Source organism: Chrysoperla carnea, chromosome 1 (genome assembly GCF_905475395.1).
Source record: "Chrysoperla carnea chromosome 1, inChrCarn1.1, whole genome shotgun sequence".
Taxonomy (NCBI): Eukaryota; Metazoa; Arthropoda; class Insecta; order Neuroptera; family Chrysopidae; genus Chrysoperla; species Chrysoperla carnea.
The window spans coordinates 138,836,783-138,859,973 of NC_058337.1; the positions used below are offsets into that span (position 1 = coordinate 138,836,783).

At 32.7% G+C, this 23,191-nt stretch overlaps 4 protein-coding genes and 2 non-coding genes across 6 annotated transcripts; 5 read left to right on the top strand and 1 right to left on the bottom strand.

The window, feature by feature from the left end:
* Window positions 1-357: 357 nt before the first annotated feature.
* On the bottom strand, window positions 358-430 carry Trnaa-ggc. Its single transcript has one exon. It is a non-coding gene; the product is annotated as a tRNA-Ala (tRNA).
* Window positions 431-7,880: 7,450 nt separating this feature from the next.
* On the top strand, window positions 7,881-7,953 carry Trnaw-cca. Its single transcript has one exon. It is a non-coding gene; the product is annotated as a tRNA-Trp (tRNA).
* Window positions 7,954-8,462: 509 nt separating this feature from the next.
* Window positions 8,463-8,786, top strand: LOC123295862 (transcription termination/antitermination protein NusG). Its single transcript, XM_044877327.1, has one exon. It carries the CDS (start codon window positions 8,463-8,465, stop codon window positions 8,784-8,786), a length of 324 nt encoding a protein of 107 aa, XP_044733262.1.
* A 535-nt stretch (window positions 8,787-9,321) lies between these two features.
* On the top strand, window positions 9,322-10,041 carry LOC123295874 (50S ribosomal protein L1). The gene has a single exon (XM_044877336.1). The coding sequence runs from the start codon at window positions 9,322-9,324 to the stop codon at window positions 10,039-10,041; it is 720 nt and encodes a 239-aa protein (XP_044733271.1).
* A 794-nt stretch (window positions 10,042-10,835) lies between these two features.
* On the top strand, window positions 10,836-11,206 carry LOC123295882 (50S ribosomal protein L7/L12). The gene is made up of 2 exons (XM_044877346.1): window positions 10,836-11,028; window positions 11,073-11,206. The coding sequence occupies exons 1-2, from the start codon at window positions 10,836-10,838 to the stop codon at window positions 11,204-11,206; spliced, it is 327 nt and encodes a 108-aa protein (XP_044733281.1).
* Window positions 11,207-13,307: 2,101 nt separating this feature from the next.
* Window positions 13,308-20,272, top strand: LOC123295893 (DNA-directed RNA polymerase subunit beta'). Its single transcript, XM_044877357.1, has 5 exons — window positions 13,308-13,908; window positions 13,978-15,552; window positions 15,646-15,908; window positions 16,215-18,366; window positions 18,435-20,272. The coding sequence occupies exons 1-5, from the start codon at window positions 13,308-13,310 to the stop codon at window positions 20,270-20,272; spliced, it is 6,429 nt and encodes a 2,142-aa protein (XP_044733292.1).
* Window positions 20,273-23,191: the final 2,919 nt, after the last annotated feature.

Below are 23,191 nucleotides of genomic sequence, written 5' to 3' on the forward strand. Positions count from 1 at the left end.
GCATAAAGAAGAAAATGAAGAATAAACTTATGCCATTATTTGAAAAAATATTATTACGCAAATGCTCAATTATCGAAACAGTATTTAGTCTGCTGAAGGGTTCTTTCGAGATCGAACATACAAGACATAGATCAATTTGGAATGCCTTCGTACATATCTTATCCGCCCTAATTGTATACTGTATGAAACCTAATAAACCTGCTATATCTCAAAATTAGCTAATCCAGAATTCAGGTTTTTAAGAAATATATCATCTCAATATTAAAATTAAGTATTTTGGGACATATAAGGAACATATAAGGAACATATGTTTTTTTAGAAGATTTAAGAAAGGCTGAAAAGCCTTAAAGTAAATGGTGGAGCCAGGGGGATTCGAACCCCCGACCTCTTGAATGCCATTCAAACGCTCTACCAACTGAGCTATGACCCCTAATAGAAAGATAATAGTTTATACTCTAATAATAGTATTAAATCTATAAGTTTTTTTATGTGTTGTGTTAAGATACTGTCATTGCGAGGAGATTCGGGAGTTGTCGCATGGCTCGTTTATGTCATTGAGAACGAATAAAATGAGTGCGGCAATCCAGAAAAAAAACTAATATTATTAGTATTTTTAACTGGATCCCGTGAATAAATCTATAGTACCGGACTTATTATTATATGTCATTCTTAGCAACGGCGGGAATCCAGTAAAATAAACATAAAAGCAGCAAGTTTTTTTAATTAAAAGCTCGATTTATCTCGCTTTATGCTGGATTCCCGCCGTTGCTAAGAATGACATATAAGGTCACCTATACCTGAAAAAAATAGAATATTTTTTTTAAACTGTCCGGTACTATAGAATAAATCACGGGATGACAATTGAAAAACTGATCCACGCAACAACTTCGGAGATGCAAAGCATTGACACGGCAATCTCGTCAAACATCATAAGATTGCTTCGTCAAAACTTTCATTTTCTCCTCGCAATGAAGATTTGCTACTGGGTGCGCCAAGGAAAGTGCATAAAAATCAGTCGGTGAGAATCCGATCTATGCAAAGTTTAACCAACAGCATAGAAGCAACTATTGCATTGCAGGAGGTGACAAATGTGATGAAGCCAATAGAAGCGACATATTAGGCTACAACGCAAGTGAAGGTGTTGAGCTTCGAAATATGCAAGATCATAGAGGTCGACGTTCTCCATAGTGCGGAAGGCAGCATGAAGGGTGATGCAATGGTAAGTCACCACTCACTCTATCGGGGTCGAAGTCCGTGGCATGGTATGAGATGGAGTTTATGTAAACTTGGGAGATCTTCTGTGTTCTTGCAAGAGTATGTTGGAACAAGTCAAAATAGGCAAGAACTGACAAATGATACAGAAGAAGTCGGACTGACTGATAGTACTCGGAGCATAGGAAAGCTATGTACATGGGGAAGCGGTCAGCAATAGAACGTTTGGTTGAGTACCGTTCAAGATAACACGCTGAGGTTATTATAGTGATGCAGGTTAAACCCAATCAAATAGCTAAAAGAGCAAAGATGTATTAATTCTAGTTTTGATAGTAAATGTTTTATTGAAGAGCCGTGTGCGGGAAAATCGCAAGCACGGTTCTGTGTGTCATTGCTAAAGTAAAAGGGACCAGTAAATTGCACGAAAAAGGGACCAGAGAATTTGGTGTAACCTAATAAGGTTATAATGTGCAATATTCACTAGATAATTAATTAAAATAAATATCTAGTGATACAATGATAAGAATAAATATGTACACAACAATTATCACCCTTTATAAGCAAGGCAACAGTCAAAGAAATATTGTCAAACTAACGAGAATAGACCGTAAAACAGTAAGAAAAATAGTAAACCGTTATGTAGAGTCTGGTACGGAATCACCCGCACCCTATGAACGATCTTCAGCACTGGATTCTTGGCACGAACAAATAATTGAATTATTAGAAAAGAATCTAAGTTACATAAGAATTTTTGAAGAGTTAAAAATTCAAGGTTATACAAAAAGTTATGGTTCACTAACCCGTTATATCAAAAAATATAAGATTCAGAATAACAGTTGCATTCGGTTTCATACTGTAGCAGGAGAGGAAGCACAAGTAGATTTTGGTGACATAGGCTTACAGTATAATGTCCAAGGGCGTTGAGTTAAAGCATATGTATTTAATATGCGTTTAAGCTATAGTCGCCTTGATTATTATGATTATTAAAGTAGTGTTTGATCAAAGTTGTAAAACATGGATACAATGTCATATCAATGCATTTAATTATTTTGCTTGCAGTCTAAAAGTAATAAAACTTGATAATATTAAAGCTGGGGTGGTAGATAGCAATTTCTATGAGCCTGTATATCAGAAGGAATACAAACGTTTAGCTGATCATTATGGAATTTTACTTTCTCCTTGTCGTATATATCAACCTCAGGAAAAAGGCAAAGTAGAATCAGGCATAAAGTATGTCAAAAATAACTTTTTTGCTGGACATAAATTTCATAGATATGAAGAATTAATACACGATCTTGCCAAATGGTTAAATAAGGCAAATAACCGAATACATGGCACTACTAAAAAAATTCCTCAGGAACTATTTGAGCAAGAAGAAAGTAATAATTTAATACCCTTACCATTAGAAACGTTTGATTTGTCATCGTGGTATAATCGAAAAGTAGCAAAAGATTGTCATATCACCATAGATAATTATTATTATTCCGTACCAGCAAAATATATATACATTGAAGTATTGGTACAATTATCACCAAACCTTGTTCAAAATATTTTCTATACAAAATGATTTAATAGCAAGACACGTTAGAACAGATGGCAAAGGAATATTTACCACTAATTCGTCTCATTATGCCAAATATCAATTACTACCGTCTAAAGCCGGTAGTTTGGTTTACGCTTGCGAAGCAGATTAAAAGCGTAAACGCTAAAACTCTGATATTCTAAAATCATCTTTTTTATGATATTCTTCTTGTTGCTCTATATACTTCTGTACTACTTCTGAATTCACATTACCAACTGTAACAACAAAATACCCTCTAGCCCAAAGATGTTGACCCCAATATCGCTTACGAAGTAGTTCAAATTCCTGTAGCAATTTACGACTACTCTTTCCTTTAATATATTGTAACACCTTAGATATTGAGATACTCGGTGGAACTGATACTAATATATGAACATGATCAGGACTTATGCTGCCACTAATTATATCTATGTAATTAGCTGCACATATTTCCTGAATTACTTCCCTTGCTCTACTTGCTATTTGCCCAGTTAAAACTCTATACCTGTACTTTGTACAAAACACTATATGATACTTTAAATCATACAGACTATGAGACCCTCTCCTATATTCCATCTCTTCCTCTAGTAACCTATTAGATAGATTATACTAAAGTGTTCGCCTAAAGGCGAGGGTGTTAACCCTATCCCACTTAACTACATAAACGTCTATGCCCAGGTTTTATTAAATATAGCGAACATTATCAACAACAAATGCAGCAGATAGGCAATAATTGCAGTTTATTATTAGAGTTATTACAACAAACACGAGTAAATGATTGGCAACGTTGTGCTCGCGGTATTATTTCTTTACGTAAGGGTTACAATGATGAGTTAATAGATAAAGCCTGTCATAGAGCATTACATTACGGTATAAGTTCTTACTCTAAAATTAAGAACATCTGAAATAGTAATGCACTAAACTTACCATTGCCAGAGTTTGGAGGTCAGAATGCAGAACTTGCTTAATGACCTACGCAGTTTTTGATTATCAGGTATAGTCAATAGCTTAAATGAAAGAATTTTTTATGCTCAAAATAATAAACTAGGATTTAAAGAATTGCTTTCACTATTATGTGAAGATGAAAAATCTCACCGTAAAGATAATAATTACCGTCGTCGTAAAAGTGCTGCTAAATTACCGGTCACTAAAAATTTAGAAGACTTTGATTTTCAATTCCAACCAAGTGTTGATACCAAAGTAATAAGTGATTTATCTACTGGTGATTATATTAATACTAAGAGTAATGTCATATTCATAGGTAATTCTGGAACTGGCAAAACTCATCTTGCTATTGGATTAGCATTAAAAGCTTTAACACGAGAATACTCTGTATATTTTACTACGGTCTCGGATATGCTTTATAATTTACAAATTGCAAGAGCAGATAATAGCTATCACAAAATGGTTAAATTACTCTTATCATTTGACTTATTAATTCTTGATGAGTTAGGTTTTAAGCAATTGCCCAAACATTCAGTAGATGATTTTTTTAATATTATTGCTAAACGATATGAAAATAAATCTACCATTATCACCACAAACAAGGATTTTGAAAGATGGAATGAAATATTTGCTGATGAGTTATTAACTCATGCAATTATTGATCGAGTAGTACATCATGCACATATACTAAACATCACAGGTAAAAGTTATCGTATTAATAACTATAAATCTGGAGGTAATATGACATAAAAAATTTTAAATAAAGTGGTCCCTTTTTCACGTAATTTAGTGGTCTCTTTTTATTTGACAATGACATCTGTGGAGGTTACCTTAGCATTTTAAGGCTCTGTGGGAGCGTTGAGAGATAAGAAATTAAGTAGAGAATTATAAGAAAGATATTTTTTAGAAGCAATTGAGTTTAAATTTAAGATAAATTTTGGTCAGTATATAAAAAAAAAGTAGAAATTAGAGTAGATTTTGTTCCTATCTACAGGAGTTATCGAATATTATATTAGCTAGCCGTTAAAACGGTTAATCGTTTCAAATTAAAAAATATAGCATTCATAAATTCAGAGAATTGGGCTCTGTCCAAATAAGTGTGTAAATTTCTCAAAGGTTATATAAAGAACATTATAACTTAAGGAGAAATTAATATGACTCAAAAACAAAATGAAGCAATGAATCAAGCCATAGATTTATTGATCAATAATGATACAGATATATCAACTTTATTTAAAGAAGATGGTTTATTAAAACAGTTAACTAAGCGTCTTGTAGAGAAGGCATTGCAGTCAGAGATGAATAATCATTTAGGATATAGCAAATATAGTCAGAGTGATATTGAGAATTCGCGTAATGGTTATAATGTAAAGAACCTCATGACAAAGAATGGTGCTGTTGAGATTGAAGTACCAAGGGATAGGAATAGTAGTTTTGAACCAGCATTAATATCAAAGCGTCAAAGAAGGTTTGATGGATTTGATGACAAAGTGCTATCATTATGCGCTAAAGGCATGAGCTTATCAGATATAAGATTCAACTGCAAGAATTGTATGGAGCTGATATTAGTGAGAGCTTAATTAGTCAAATTACTGATGATATAATTGAGGATGTTAAGCTATGGCAGAGTCGTCCACTGGACTCAGTATATGCTATAGTGTTTTTTGATTGTTTAATAGTAAAAGTACGTCAGGATAAACGTATTATCAATAAATCAGTATATGTTGCATTAGGTATTGATTTACAAGGACAGAAAGATATTTTAGGATTATGGATCAGTGAAAATGAAGGTGCTAAATTTTGGCTTAGTAATTTTACTGAGATGAATATGATATGTTAATTGCCTGCAGCGATAACTTGACTGGTATGTCTGAAGCTATAGGAGCATTTTTCCAAAGACTGAGCATCAATTATGTATTGTACATCAAATCAGAAATAGTTTAAGATATGTATCTTATAAGGACCGTAAAGAACTTGCAGGTGATTTAAAACCTATTTATACTGCTAATACTGAAGAAGAAGCACATCTTGCTTTGGAAAGTTTTGAAGCAAAATGGAATAAACAATATCCTCAAATTGCTAAGTCCTGGTATGCCAATTGGAATAATTTAATAATTTTCTTAGGCTATCCTGAAGAAATAAGGAAAATAATTTATACAACTAATGCTGTGGAATCTGTCAATAGTCAGTTACGTAAGGTGACTAAAAATAAGAGAGTTTTCCCAAATGATAATGCTGTTTTTAAAAGCTTATATTTGGCAATTGATTATATGACTAGAAAATGGTCTATGCCTGTCCCAAATTGGAACGCGGCTATGGCTCATTTTTTAATTAAATTTGAAGGAAGAATCTAGGGTTGAAAAAATTTACACAGTTAATTGGAAAGACTCGCTTTTAAAAACAGTATTATCATTTGGGAAAACTCTCTTATTTTTAGTCACCTTACGTTACGGCAGCATAAGTCCTGATCATGTTCATATATTAGTATCAGTTCCACCGAGTATCTCAATATCTAAGGTGTTACAATATATTAAAGGAAAGAGTAGTCGTAAATGCTACAGGAATTTGAACTACTTCGTAAGCGATATTGGGGTCAACATCTTTGGGCTAGAGGGTATTTTGTTGTTACAGTTGGTAATGTGAATTCAGAAGCAGTACAGAAGTATATAGAGCAACAAGAAGAATATCATAAAAAAGATGATTTTAGAATATCAGAGTTTTAGCGTTTACGCTTTTAATCTGCTTTGCAAGCGTAAACCAAACTACCGGCTTTAGACGGTAGTAATTGATCTCCTATAAGTTATTTCTTTATTCTAACTTATTACCAAGATTACCTAACTCTTTTTTTGTCCAATTTTTTCAGTCCATTATAGTTTATTATTAGAATCATTACAACAAACAAGAGTGAATGATTGGCAACGTTGTGCCAGAGGTATCATTTCTTTACGTAAGGTTTACAATGATGACTTAATAGATAAAGCCTGTCATAGAGCACTACATTATGGTATAAGTTCTTACTCTAAAATTAAGAATATTTTAAATAGTAATGCAGTAAACTTACCATTATCAGAGTTTGGAGGTAATAATGCAGAACTTATTTAATGACCTACGAAGCTTTAGATTATCAGGTATAGTCAATAGTTTAAATGAAAGGATTATTTATGCTGAAAATAATAAACTAGGCTTTAAAGAATTTCTATCACTATTATGTGAAGATGAAAAATCTAACCGTAAGGATAATAATTACCGTCGCCGTAAAAGTGCTGCTAAATTACCGGTAACTAAAAATTTAGAAGACTTTGATTTAATTTCCAACCAAGTGTTGATGCCAAAGTAATAAGTGATTTATCCACTTGTGATTATATTAATACTAAAGGAAATGTTATATTCATAGGTGATTCAGGAACTGGGAAAACTCATCTTGCCATTGGGCTAGCATTAAAAGCTTTAACACGAGAATACTCTGTATATTTTACTACGGTCTCGGATATGCTTTATGTAGTTAAGTGGGATAGGGTTTACACCCTCGCCTTTAGGCGAACACTTTAGTATATTCTATCTAATAGGTTACTAGTGGAAGAGATGGAATATAGGAGAGGGTCTCATAGCCTGTATGATTTAAAGTATTATATAGTGTTTTGTACAAAGTACAGGTATAGAGTTTTAACTGGGCAAATAGCAAGTAGAGCAAGGGAAGTAATTCAGGAAATGTGTGCAGCTAATTACATAGATATAATTAGTGGCAGCATAAGTCTTGATCATGTTCATATATTAGTATCAGTTCCACCGAGTATCTCAATATCTAAGGTGTTACAATATATTAAAGGAAAGAGTAGTCGTAAATTGCTACAGGAATTTGAACTACTTCGTAAGCGATATTGGGGTCAACATCTTTGGGCTAGAGGGTATTTTGTTGTTACAGTTGGTAATGTGAATTCAGAAGCAGTACAGAAGTATATAGAGCAACAAGAAGAATATCATAAAAAAGATGATTTTAGAATACCAGAGTTTTAGCGTTTACGCTTTTAATCTGTTTTGCAAGCGTAAACCAAACTACCGGCTTTAGACGGTAGTAATTGATTACTAGCTTAAAATTAAAAATATTATATTTAAATAAAAAGGTTTCCAATAAATTTTGTTGATTTTTTATTTAAAATATGATAGGAGTGTAGCTCAATTGGTAGAGTGCCGGTCTCCAAAACCGGAGGTTGCGGGTTCGATGCCTGTCGCTCCTGCCATTACAAGTAATAGGGTTTTTACTATAAAATAACTTATAAATATGTTTAAGGAATATAAAATATATAAGTTTTTTGAACAAGTTAAACAAGAAGCTTAAGTAGTTTGGTCCACTAAAAAAGAGTTAACTGCTTCGACTTTATTAGTCATAGTAGCGGTTTTTGTTTTTAGCCTAATTTGTTTAGTGCTCGATTATGGTATACATAATATAATACAAATTTTACTTAACATCGGTAAATAAGTTATCAAGGAATAAATTGTGGCAGAACAAAATATAGATGATATATTGTCAAATTCTGAAAAAGATACAAAAAAGTGGTAAGTTATACATACTGCATCAGGAGCAGAAAATCGTATAAAACGAAGGATGCTTGAGAGAATTAGCAAGCAAAAAATGTCAGATTTTTTTGATGATATATTAGTACCGGTTTTTGGTGTTTCCGAAGTTAAACGCGGTAAAAACGTCAAGGTAGAAAAAAAATTAATGCCTGGTTATATTCTAATAAAAATGAATATGACAGATAAATCTTGGCATTTAGTAAAAAATATACCAGGAGTAACAGGTTTTTTAGGTAGTAAAACGACTCCAAAAGCACTTACAGAAAGCGAAATACAGAATATTAGATTAGAAACCGAAGCTATAGAAGCAAAAGATGCAAAATTATATGAGGTCGGTGAAATAGTAACTGTTACAGAAGGACCTTTTGAAACCTTTACAGGTACTGTAGAAGAAGTAGACCAAGAAAATGCTAGATTAAAAGTTTCAGTATCAATATTTGGCCAAGCAACTCCGCTAGAGTTAAGTTTTACTCAAGTAAAGAAAAATGACTAATATAAATAGAACAAAATTATTATTTGATTATCTTTAAAAATAAAAGAAAATTCTAAGACTATAATAAGAAAGAAAAGAAGGATATTTGTAAATGGCACAAAAAAAATTAGAAGGTCATATTAACTTTTATGTAAAGGCTGGTGAAGCTACCCCGGCTCCTCCTATAGGGTCAACGCTTGGACAAAGAAAAGTTAATATCATGGAATTTTGTAAAGCTTTTAATGCTGCTACACAAGGTATTGAAAAAGGGACGCCTCTTCCAACTGTTATTACTATATATGCAGATAAGAGTTTTACTTTTATAGTTAAAACATCGCCGGCATCCCATCTTATAAAGAAATATGCTAAAGTCACCAAAAGGATCTGGGGCTACTAAAAAGGAAGCTGTGGTAGGTAAAATCACTATGGATGATTGCCGTGAGATTACAAAGTTAAAAATGCCTGATTTAAATACAAAAGATATTAAAGCTGCAACAAAGATTATTTGTGGTAGTGCAGCATCCATGGGAATTGAAGTTGTAGGGAATTAATTATTATGCCAAATAACAAAGATGTTGCTATAAAATCTAGCGGCGGTAAGAAAATAAGAGAAGCACGCGTTAAAGTAAGATCGGATAGTTTATATAATTTAACAACTGCGGTTGAGAGATTAAAATCCGCTTCTTATGTTAAATTTGATCCAACCTTAGAAATAGTTATGAAGCTTGGAATTGATCTAAGACATTCTGATCAAATGGTACGTGGTGTAGTGAATTTACCAGCAGGAACAGGTAAGACTGTAAGAGTTGCCGTTATTTGTAAAGAAGAAAGAGAAGAAGAAGCTAAAGCTGCTGGTGCAGATTTAGTAGGCTCAAGCAATATTATTGATGAAATTAAAGCTGGTAAGATCAATTTCGATGAATGTATAGCTACTCCCGATATGATGGCAGCTATAGGTTCAGTTGCAAGAATTTTAGGACCAAAAGGTTTAATGCCGAATCCTAAACTCGGGACTGTGACATTAGATATTAAGGGTGCTGTTAAGAATGCTAAAAGCGGTCAAGTAGAATATAGAGCAGAAAAAGCAGGTATAATTCACGCACATCTTGGAAAATTATCTTTTTCAGATCAAGATTTATTAAAAAATTTGAAAGCGTTTATTGATGCAGTAGTTAAAGCAAAACCTACTGGAGTGAAAGGAAGTTATTTAAAAGCAATATATTTATCTTCTACTATGGGTGCATCAGTACAAATAGATTTAGCTAGTATAGCATAAACTAAATTTAATACATTTGAGTCTATATTTTTTAGCTATCTAACTTATTGATTTATGCAAAGTCTAATATATATAATAAACTTATTTGTACTAAATTTTATAAATATAGCTTAAAGTAAAACTTCAAATATTAATCTAAATTTTTGTAAGTAGACTAATAAAGTATAAAAAAATAGCTATCTTAATAAATAATAAGTTATTAAGAAAAATATAGAAACATCTCAAGTGTTGTAACAAGGAGAATTAATAGAGTGTTAAGATCAGAAAAACCGGAAGTTGTAGAAGAAATAGCAAGTATTTATAAAGATTCACCATCTGTAATCGTTGCTCATTATCACGGATTAACTGTTAGTGAAGTCAATTCACTTAGGGAGTCTCTTAGGTCTAAGGATGCAGGTTTTAAAGGTGTAAAAAATACTTTAGCAAAAATAGCAGCAAATAAAACAGGTCTTGATGATATCGTAAGCTTATTTTCGGGTCCTACCGCTATTGTTTATTCTAAAGAACCGGTTGAAATAGCAAAGTTAGTAGTTAATTTTGCTAAAAGCAATGAAAATCTTAAGATTGTTGGCGGTATAGTCGATAAACAAGTATTAAATGAACATAAAAGAACTTTCTAAGTTACCTTCATTAAATGAGCTTAGAAGTAAAATTGTTGGGTTATTACAAGCTCCGGCTACTAAGATTGCACGCGTTTTACAAGCACCGTCTCCAAGCTTAGCCAGGGTAGTACAAGCAAATGCTAGTAAAAATTAATTCAGATAATAATATATAAAAGTAAAAAGGAAAAAATTATGGCAGAGTTAGCTAAAATTGAAGAACAATTATCATCTTTAACATTAATGCAAGCAGCTGAGCTTGTAAAAATGTTAGAAGAAAAATGGGGTGTATCTGCAGCAGCACCTGTAGCTGTAGCAGCCGCTGCCGCTCCTGCTGCTGAAGCAGCTGCTGAAAAAACTGATTTTGAAGTAGTTTTAGCTGCTAGTGGTGATAAAAAGTGGAAGTAATTAAAGTTGTAAAAGAAATTACAGGTCTTGGTTTAATTGAAGCTAAAAAATTAGTTGATGAAGCTCCAAAGCCAATTAAGAGCAACGTGAAAAAAGCAGAAGCAGAAGAAGTTAAAAATAAACTAGAAGCTGCTGGAGCAAAAGTAGAATTAAAGTAATTTTATTTTTATAATAAATTTTTTACGTTAATATAAAATTTAAAATTTCTTATTAGAATTTTTAGAAGCCTTATTTTAGTAGTTAAATTTAAATAAGGCTTTTAGCTATTTTGTTAATGGATTGCTTTTTCATAAAGTAATTTGTTAACAATTTCTAATAATTAACGCTAAGTTAAAAATTACCATTAAAATTTTTTATCAAAATTACCTTCATTTAACAAAAATTTTAGTTAATGTAGTTAAGTTATGAAACTGTAAAACCGTATTTACGTTAATAACTTAAACTCTAACCATTAAAAATTAAAAGTTAATGATGCAGATTTAAGATAAGAATTTAATCTTAAATTCGACTAAAACGATTAGGACTCTAGTAAGACTTGTCCTTAATTATAAGTGAAGATTTACCGTAAGTTATATTAAAAAGATTTACAGTATAAAAATGATAGCAAAAGCCACCTTAAGCTATTATTTTCCTTGTTTTTTCAGTATTAAGACAAGATTTTATAAAGTCTTATCATAATGCTTGCGTTAATAAAGTTTAATAATAAGTCTATTTAAGTTTCTTTAACTATTAACTTCAATGTTGATAGTTAATTTTTTATCAGTCAGGAGATTATTTGGTTTCATTAAGGGATAATATTGAAGTACAACCCTTGTCACATAATAAAAGAGTAAGAAAAAATTTTGGTCATATAAATTTAGTAGCAGATATACCGAATTTAATTGAGATTCAAAAAAATTCATATGAAAAAAATTTTCTACAGCTAGATACAAAAGATTCCGAAAGAAAAAATAAAGGCTTACAATCTATATTAAATTCAATTTTTCCTATCTCTGATCCTTCTAATATTGCTAACTTAGAATTCGTTAAATATGAATTTGATACTCCAAAATATGATGTAGAGGAATGCACTCAAAGAAGCTTAAGTTATGATTCTTCTCTTAAGGTAACCTTAAGGTTAAGTATTTGGGATATAGACGAAAATACTGGTAGCCGAGAGATTAAAGGTATCAAAGAACAACAAGTATATATGGGTAACATCCGATTAATGACTAAAAATGGTACTTTTATTATTCATGGTACAGAAAGGGTAGTTGTATCGCAAATGCATCGCTCACCTGGGATGTTTTTCTATCATGATGAGGGCAAAGTCCATTCTTCTAGAAAACTTTTATATTCTGCACGTGTTATTCCATATAAAGGATCATGGCTTGATTTAGAGTTTGATGCTAAAGATATTATTTATTTTAGAATAGATAGAAAAAGAAAACTTTATGCTACTACTTTGCTTAAAGCAATTGGCATGAACACAGAGGAAATTATAAAATTTTATTATAATTCAGTAAATTATAAAGTTTTTAAAAATATGGGATGGGCAGATAAATTTATGCCTAGCCATATTACTGCACATAGATTAACAAGTGATTTAATAGATGCTGATACAGGAAATGTTTTACTTAAAGCAGGACAAAAAATTACTCCTCGTTTAGCTAAAAAATATGCTGGGGAAGGGCTTAATAATATTTTAGTATCTCATGAAGCTTTAATTGGTAAATATTTATCTGAGGATTTAAAAGATCCTGAAAGCGGTGAAGTATTAGCAAAAATCGGCGAAATGGTTACTGTTGAGTTACTTAGTGTAATTAGTGATCTGAAAATTAAAAATATTAGCGTACTAGTAATTAATCCTCAATCCGGTCCATATATAAGAAATACTTTATTTTCTGATAAAAATCAGGATCGTCAATCAGCATTATTTGATATTTTTGAGTATTAAGACCTGGCGAACCTGCTAATATTGAAGCTGCTGAAAGTTTATTTTATAATTTATTCTTTGACCCTGAAAGATATGATCTTTCAGAAGTAGGTCGAATAAAAATGAATTCAAGGTTAGAACTAAATATCTCTGATGAAACTACTGTTTTAACTACAGATGATATAAAAAATATATTAAGAGTTTTAGTAGAGCTTAAAGATGGCAAAGGGATTATAGACGATATTGATCACTTAGGTAACAGAAGAGTTAGATCGGTTGGTGAATTGATAGAAAATCAATTCAGAATAGGTCTTGTCCGGATGGAAAAGTCAGTGGTTGAAAGAATGTCGGCAGGTGATATTGATACAGTAATGCCTCACGATTTAGTGAATTCTAAAATTTTGGTTTCAGTAGTAAAGGAATTTTTTAGCACTTCGCAATTATCCCAATTTATGGATCAAACAAATCCATTGTCTGAAATAACTCATAAAAGAAGATTATCAGCATTAGGTCCTGGTGGTATTAGTCGTGATAGAGCAGGTTTTGAAGTGCGTGACGTGCACCCAACTCACTATGGTCGTATTTGTCCTATTGAAACACCTGAAGGTCAAAATATCGGACTAATTAACTCTATGGCAACTTATGCTAGAATAAATAAGCATGGTTTCATAGAAAGTCCATATAGAAAAGTCAAAGACGGACATGTAACTGATGAGGTAGTATATCTTTCGGCTATTGAAGAAGGAAAATATAAGATCGGTCAAGCAAATTCTAAGGTTGATAAAGATGGAGTATTGCAGGGCGAATTTATTAATTGCCGAGTTGAAGATGGCAATTTTGTAATGGTAGAGCCACATGAAGTAGACTTCATTGATGTAACGCCTATGCAGGTTGTATCTGTTGCAGCTTCTCTTATACCGTTCTTAGAAAATGATGATGCTAACCGTGCTTTGATGGGATCAAACATGCAAAGGTAAGCGGTTTCTTTAATTAAAACCGATGCACCTTTTGTAGGTACAGGAGTTGAGGGAGTGGTAGCAAAAGATTCTGGAGCATCTGTACTTGCATTAAATGATGGTATAGTTGAACAAGTAGATTCAAATAGAATTGTAATTAGAGCTATTGGTCAAAAAACCGAAAGTGCCCCTTCAGTTGATATTTATAACATATTAAAATTCCAAAAGTCTAACCATAATACTTGTATCAATCAAAAGCCTTTAGTTAAGGTTGGTCATTATGTTAAGAAGAATGATATTATAGCTGATGGACCTAGTACCGATAATGGTGAAATTGCTTTAGGCAGAAATGTTGTAGTCGCTTTCTTGCCTTGGAATGGATACAATTTTGAAGATTCAACTCTAATATCAGAACGAATAGTAAAAGAAGATGTCTTTACTTCTGTTCATATTGAAGAGTTTGAAGTAATAGCAAGAGATACTCGCCTTGGTCCGGAAGAAATTACTCGTGATATACCGAACGTAAGCGAGGAAGCCCTGCGTCATTTAGATGAAGTCGGGATAATTTACGTAGGTGCAGAAGTAAAAGCAGGAGATATTTTAGCAGGGAAAGTAACGCCGAAAAGTGAGTCGCCTATTACTCCTGAAGAAAAATTACTGAGAGCTATTTTTGGAGAAAAAGCTTTTGATGTGAAAGATTCATCGCTGCATGTTCCTTCCGGGGTTAGCGGAACGGTAGTAGAAGTAAGAGTATTCTCTCGTCGAGGTGTTGAAAAAGATCAGCGTGCTATTGTTATTGAAAAACAACAAATTGAGAAATTAGCAAAAGACCGTGATGATGAATTAGAAATTATCGAGCATTTTGTATTTAGTTGGCTTGAGAAGCTTTTAGTAGGACAGGTAAGTATTAATGGTCCTAAGACAGTAAAGACTGGGCAAACTATTACAAGCGAAACATTAAAAGGTTTATCTAAAGGACAACTTTGGCAATTTACTGTTGAAGATGCAAATGTAATGAACGAAATAGAGCAGCTAAAAGGTCATTATGATGGCAAAAAAGAAGATCTTAATAGAAGGTTCGCTACTAAGGTAGAAAAATTACAAAGCGGAGATGATTTACCTCAAGGTGCTTTAAAAGTTGTAAAAGTATTTATTGCAACTAAGCATAAATTACAACCTGGTGATAAGATGGCAGGAAGACACGGAAATAAAGGTGTTATTTCACGTATTGTGTCAGAAGAGGATATGCCATTCTTAGAAGATGGGACGGTAGTTGATATTGTCCTAAACCCTTTAGGTCTTCCTTCTCGTATGAATATAGGGCAGGTGCTTGAAACTCATCTTGGTTGGGCATCAGTGAATCTAGCAAAAAAAATAGCAGGGTTAGTAGAAGAACATAAAACTAAACATGCAAGTATTGAGAAAATTAAGAAGTTTTTAATCGAGCTATATGGTAATTATATACTTGAAAAATCTGACGAAGAAATTATTGCATTCTGTAATGAAGCTGCTAAGGGAGTATATTTTGCAACTCCAGTATTTGATGGTGCAAAGGTTGAAGACATTAAGGATATGCTAAGGCTTGCAGGTCAAGATCTTTCAGGGCAAGTAAAGCTAATTGATGGTAGAACTGGTGAGTATTTTGATCGCCTAGTAACTGTAGGGCAGAAATATTTATTAAAGCTACATCACTTAGTAGATAATAAAATTCACTCTCGTTCTATAGGTCCTTATAGTTTAGTGACTCAGCAACCTCTTGGAGGAAAATCGCATTTTGGTGGTCAGCGTTTTGGGGAAATGGAATGCTGGGCATTACAAGCATTTGGGGCTGCTTATACTTTACAAGAAATGTTAACTGTTAAATCAGATGACGTAAATGGTAGAATTAAGATTTATGACTCTATAGTGCGTGGTGAAAATAATTTTGAATCTGGTATTCCTGAATCATTTAACGTGATGATAAAAGAATTTAGATCTTTATGTCTTAATGTAAAACTTGAAGTGACATCTTAGGATTATTAAATAAAACTATTAAAATTTTCTATTAGGAGGAGCATATAATGCTGCTCTTGAAAGAAAGGAAGTATACTCACACAACAACTCTAATAAAGAAGTATAATGCAAAAACTTCAAAATTTGGGAGCAAATAAGCGGTGAGGCGTAGAAAATTACGTCAGCACAAGCCCCCCAAGTCTTGAAGTATCAAAGGTATATAAGAGCAATTTTAAGGAAAAAGTATTTATGAGTGTAGTAAATTTTTACGGACAATTAAGTAATACTCAACAATTTGATCAGATAAGAATTAATATAGCAAGTCCAGAACAAGTACGTTCATGGTCTTTTGGTGAAGTAATAAAACCTGAAACTATTAATTATCGTACTTTTAAACCTGAAAAAGATGGTTTATTTTGTGCAAGAATATTTGGTCCAGTAAAAGATTATGAATGTCTTTGCGGTAAGTATAAGCGAATGAAAAATCGTGGTATTACTTGTGAAAAGTGCAGTGTTGAGGTTACTGTTTCTAGAGTAAGACGTGAAAGAATGGGGCATATTGAACTTGCTGCTCGCGTTGCTCATATTTGGTTTGTGAAATCTCTTCCTTCAAGAATTAGTACGCTTCTTGATATGACGATGCGAGACATAGAAAAAATTCTTTATTTTGAAAATTATGTTGTAGTTGATCCTGGATTATCTATTCTACAAAAAGGCGAGCTTTTAACTGAAGAAGAACTGCAAAAAGCAAAGGATAAATACGGGGAAGATGCGTTTACTGCGTCTATTGGTGCAGAAGTAGTACAACAAATGCTAAAAGAGCTTGATTTCCCAACATTAAAGCAAGAGTTATACGAAGAACTACAAAATACGACTTCAGAAGTAAAAAAGAAAAAGTTAGTAAAGCGTTTAAAATTAGTAGAAGACTTTTTAGAATGTGAAAATAAGCCAGAATGGATGATTATGAACGTATTGCCGGTCATGCCTCCTGAACTTAGACCGCTTGTTATGTTAGATGGCGGAAGATTTGCTACTTCAGATCTTAATGAACTTTATAGAAGAGTAATTATTAGAAATAATCGTTTAAAGAAGCTTATAGAGTCAAAAGCACCTGATATAATTGTTAGAAATGAAAAAAGAATGCTGCAAGAAGCAGTGGATGCGTTATTTGATAACGGACGCTGTGGCAGAGCAGCAAAAAATGCTAATAAGCGTCCGTTTAAGTCGTTAAGTGATATGCTGAAAGGTAAGCAAGGTCGTTTCCGTCCAAACTTACTTGGTAAAAGGATAGGCTACTCAGGACGTTCAGTTATCGTAGTAGGACCTAATCTTAAACTTTATCAGTGCGGTTTACCTAAAAAAATGGCTCTAGAATTGTTCAAGCCGTTCATTTATTCAAAGCTTGAATTATATGGTATTGCTACAACTATTAAAGCAGCTAAAAGAATGGTTGAGGCTGAAAAGCCTGAAGTTTGGGATGTGCTTGAGGAAGTCATAAGAGAACACCCTGTATTACTTAACAGAGCTCCGACATTGCACCGTTTAGGTATTCAGGCATTTGAGCCGTTATTAATTGAAGGTAAAGCAATACAGCTTCACCCGCTTGTTTGTGCTGCTTTTAATGCGGACTTTGACGGGGACCAAATGGCTGTACATATTCCTTTATCGATTGAAGCCCAGCTTGAAGCTAGGGTATTTATGATGTCTACTAATAATATCTTAAGCCCTGCTAATGGACGTCCTATTATTGTACCAGATAAAGATATAGTACTCGGCTTATATTATTTAACGCTTGCTTTTGATCATGAAGTAGGTGAGGGTATGATGTTCTCAGACTTAACTGAAATGGAGCATGCTTTATATAACAAATTTATAACGATTCATACTAAGATAAAATATCGTCGTAATCAGTTAAATGCTGAGGGTGAAATAGTTCCTGTTATAGTTGATACTACTTATGGAAGATTAATGGTTGGTGAGTTGTTGCCTTATAATCCTAATATAGAATATAAGTTTATTAATAAGCCTTTAACTAAAAAGGATATATCTCTAGTAATAGATTTAATCTATCGTCACTGCGATCAAAAAGCTACAGTAATTTTTGCTGATCAGTTGATGAAACTTGGTTTCAAATATGCTTGTTCTTCAGGCATTTCTTTTGGTATGGATGATATGGTTGTACCAAAATCTAAAATTGTTCATATCGATGAAACAGAGCTTGAGATTAAGGAATTTGAGCAGCAATATTCAAATGGTTTAATTACTTACGGTGAAAAATATAACAAGGTAATTGATGCATGGTCAAGATGTACTGATAGAGTAGCTAATGACATGATGAAAGAAATTGCTAAACCACCTGTTAGTGATGATTCGAATCAACAGAAGATAAACTCTATATATATGATGGCTATTTCAGGTGCTAGAGGATCTTTCCAGCAGATTAAACAGCTTGGTGGTATGCGTGGGCTTATGACTAAATCAAATTGTCAAATTATACCAACACCTATTATCGCTAACTTTAAGGAAGGATTAACAGATGCTTTAACTCTGCTAACGGAATGCGTAAAGGACAAATAGATACAGCTTTAAAAACCGCAAGCTCAGGTTACTTAACAAGAAAATTAGTAGATGTTGCACAAGATTGTATTATTAGTGAAAAAGATTGTAACACCGATAAGGGTATTGAAGTAAAGAGTATTATAGAAGGTAGTGAAGTAATAGTGCCTTTCGCTGAAATGATTTTAGGTCGTACGGCAGCTATTAATATATATCATCCGGTGACTAATGATTTAATTCTCACCAAAGGTGAATTATTTAACGAGTCTAAATTAGAGCAGATCGAGTCTGCAGGTTTAGATAGAATTATGATTAAGTCAGTACTAACCTGTGAAAGTTCCACCGGTATATGTGCTATATGTTATGGTAGAGATCTTGCTACTGGTTCGTTAGTTTCCGAAGGAGAAGCTATAGGGGTGATCGCTGCTCAATCTATCGGTGAGCCAGGTACACAGCTTACAATGAGAACTTTCCATATCGGAGGAACAGCAACGAAAGGAGCAGAAGTATCTTCTGTAGAAGCTTCATATGATGCAAAAGTAAAAATTCTTAGCCGTAACGTGGTTATTAATTCCGAAGAACGCAAAATTGTTATGAGCCGTAACTGTGAGTTATTATTACTTGATAATAACGGCAATGAAAAAGCTCGTAGTAAAATCCCATATGGTGCTAGATTACTTGTTGATGAGGGCGATATGGTTACTAAGACACAAAAGCTTGCAGAATGGGATCCATATACCATACCTATTATTACTGAAAAATCTGGTAAGGTATTATTCAAAGATATGGTTGAGGGGATTTCGGTTCGTGATGTAACTGATGAAGCAACTGGTATTCCAAGCAAAGTTATCATCGAATCAAAACAATATTCACGTGGAGCCGAACTAAGACCACGAATCCAGCTTCTTGACGCTAAGGGTGAAATTATCATGTTATCAAATGGTTTAGAAGCAAGATATTATTTACCAGTTGGAGCGGTTTTAAGTGTAGAAGATGAGGTACAAATATCAGTAGGTGATATAATTGCACGTATTCCTAAAGAGTCAACTACTACTAAGGATATTACTGGTGGTTTACCAAGAGTAGCTGAGCTTTTCGAAGCAAGACGTCCAAAAGATCATGCAGTGATTGCTGAGATAGATGGGAGAGTAGAGTTTGGTAAAGATTATAAGTCTAAGAGACGTATTATTATACATCCAGTTGATGGTTCAATGGGTCTTGAGTATATGGTACCGAAAGGTAAGCATGTTGTGGTTAATGAGGGTGACTTTGTTAAGAAAAGTGATTTATTAATTGATGGTAATCCAGTACTTCAGGATATTTTAAAAGTGATGGGTGTAGAACTTCTTGCAAGCTATATTGTTAAAGAGGTTCAAGCTATTTATCGTCTACAAGGGGTAAAAATTGATGATAAGCACATAGAAGTAATTATTCGTCAGATGTTACAGAAAGTAGAAATAACAGACTCAGGCGGTACTAGATTATTAGTAGGCGAGAAGATAGATCGACGTGAATTTTATGAAATAAATGAAAAAGCAATTAAGAATGGTTTAAGACCTGCTGATGCTCAGTTAATATTACAAGGTATTACTAAGTCTTCTCTGCAAACTAGATCATTTATATCTGCTGCATCATTCCAAGAAACTACTAGGGTTTTAACTGAAGCTGCTATTGCTGGTAAGGTTGATAAGCTACGAGGACTGAAAGAGAATGTTAAAGTTGGGCGTTTAGTACCTGCAGGAACAGGTTTCTTTATGGATAAAATGCGTAAAGTAGCAGCAAAACTTGACGAAGAAAATGCTTAAGGTTAAAAAGCAATCTCATAGTGATATTCCTGAGATTGCTTCGTCAAAATTCAGCTATTAATTAAAAAAGATATAGAGTCTTGTTATACTGACTAAAGATAGTATTATCCGCTTTTTTCTCAACGGATAGATAATACTAAAGTTATTAATTATTTCCCCTTTTCCACATCTGCTTTACAGAATAATTTTCCTAAACATAAAAATGAATATATCCCACAAAAACCAATAATTATATAAAGTAACTTAACAATAATTGGAAATGAACCGAATAAAAGTGTTACTAGGTTAAAATTGAATAATCCAATTAGCCCCCAATTTATAGCACCTATAGAAGATAGTAAATGTATAGTAGTGATAAGTGGATTACTAGAAGTATTTATTAGCATATTTTGCTCTCCATATTATTGATGTTTAAGTAAATCTAGACTTCAAAACAATTTACCATACAATTATAATTTCCTATTTTTAGATAGATGTCCATTTAAATTTTTATGTAGTTAAGTGGGATAGGGATAACACCCTCGCCTTTAGGCGAACACTTTAGTATAATCTATCTAATAGGTTACTAGAGGAAGAGATGGAATATAGGAGAGGGTCTCATAGCCTGTATGATTTAAAGTATCATATAGTGTTTTGTACAAAGTACAGGTATAGCAAGAATCATTAAGGTACTGACAAAATGAAAGTATCATGTTATACTAAGCAATGATTAATAAATATATAAAGATATATGGCACGAGCATATGCAATAGAACTAAGACTAAGAGTTATAAAAGCTGTAGAAGCAGGGATACGAATAAGTAAGGTAAGAAAATTATTTAATGTAAGTCGTGATACTATATATAAATGGAAAAAATTAAAGGATAAGCAAGGTACTTTAGAGGCAGCGACTGGTTATCAGAGAGGTCATAGTCATAAGATCAAAGATTCAGAATCTTTTAAAGAATTTTTCAAAGCTAATATGAATAAAACATCAAAGGATTTAGCAAAGCAATGGGGCAATATTTCATCTGTAACTATTTTAAGACAAATCAGAAAGCTTGGTTATAGCTATAAAAAAAACATATTATCATCCGAAAAGAGATATTGAATTAAGAAATGAATTTATTGCAAAGATAAAAACCATTACAAAAGATAAATTAGTATATCTTGATGAATCTGGAATAGAGGATAATGTTTGCAAAGAGTATGGATGGAGTATTATAGGACAAAGATGTTATGGAGCAAAGGTATATCAACATAAATTGAGAATAAGTATGATAGCTGGTCTTTGTAATGGCAATCTTATTGCTCCTATGATATTTGAAGGTAATTGTAATACAGAGGTCTTTAAAACTTATATGAGGGATGTATTAATTACAGAATTACAACCTGGGCAAATCGTCATTATGGATAACATTAATTTTCATAAAAATTCTAAAGTTAAGGAGTTAATCGAATCCGTTGATTGTAGCATACTGTTTTTACCAACTTACTCGCCTGATTTGAATCCTATAGAGCATTACTGGTTTAAGATAAAAAATGAAATAATAATAATAATAATAATAATAATAAATTACTGTATTTAAATCCATTAGATTATTACAGGAGATGACATTTATCATACAAAAAAGATCTATTATTGCTTGATTAAAAAAACCAGCAAAAAGAAAAAAAGAGAAACACAATCATATATTAATCCTAAAAATTAAATAGAAAAATAAATATAAAATTTGATTGAATTGAATTATGAAATTGATAAGAAAATAAAACATAGCAAGTATAAAATTAAATTCAAGGAATATCATCCAAGAAAAAAGAACATAATAATAATACTAATAATAATAATAATAACAATAACAATAACAGTAAAAATAACAGCAAGAATAACAGCAAAAATAACAGCAACAATAGCAAAAATAACAATAATAGCAATAATAACACTAACAACAATAACAGTAACAATAACAACAGTAATAATAATCAAAGATACCATCACAATCACAGCACTGTGTACCCTGATCAAACACAAAGTTAATTGAAACAACACAGATGCTAGTTTCTTATTCTTCTAGAGAAAAAGCTCGAAGCTTTAAAGCATTTATACAAAAAAAGAACAATCTGTTGACTTCATTAGGTCCAGAGTGGGAAAGCAATTCGGCTAGTGGGTTCAATGATTGTTTGTTGACTATCTCTCCCAAATATGCGCATCTCAAATGTGCTAAAACTGGACACTTCAGGATAAAATGTTCTAGCGTCTCATTTTCCCTGGTATTACAGATCTGACACTCCTCCTGGCTGCTCCACTCGTAAACCACTCCTCTTAATAGGAGCCTGATGTGTAAATTTCCCATTAGGCGCAGTTGGACAATTAACCCCATGTGTTCTATGTTAATGGGCAAAGTTAGATAGTCGCATGATTTTGACAGAAGATATTTGTATAGGGAAGAATAAGAAGACTCAATAATTCTTGAATCATCCTGTTCTTTTATATTTTCTATGTATTTCTGGACCATGGCTTGTTGGTTTTCTTTTAGTTCATGTAGACTTTGACTAGCCCAGATTGACTCAAACCCTAAGCTTAAAACAATTTGTTTTAGTTGGGATACCCAGTTATATTTTATAATAACGCTATCACTATTTGCGTTATGAAGTAGGTGTAAGTAGCATTTTTTCACAAACCTAGTGTCAGAACAGGCAAGAAGTTTGCTCCACCAATTCAAAACCATAGCAAGGGCATACGCTCCTAAGTGGTCTCTACTATGTTCTTTGCGAATCATATAATGTGGCGTATTACGTGGTAAATTATAGATTCTTTTGAAGAAGCAACTTTGCACCCTATCTAATTCACTTAGATGCCTCAGACCCCACACTTCTACACCGTATAATGTTGTTGAGGTGACAATTGTAGTAAAAAGCCTATTTCTAGCTAGCTCAGAG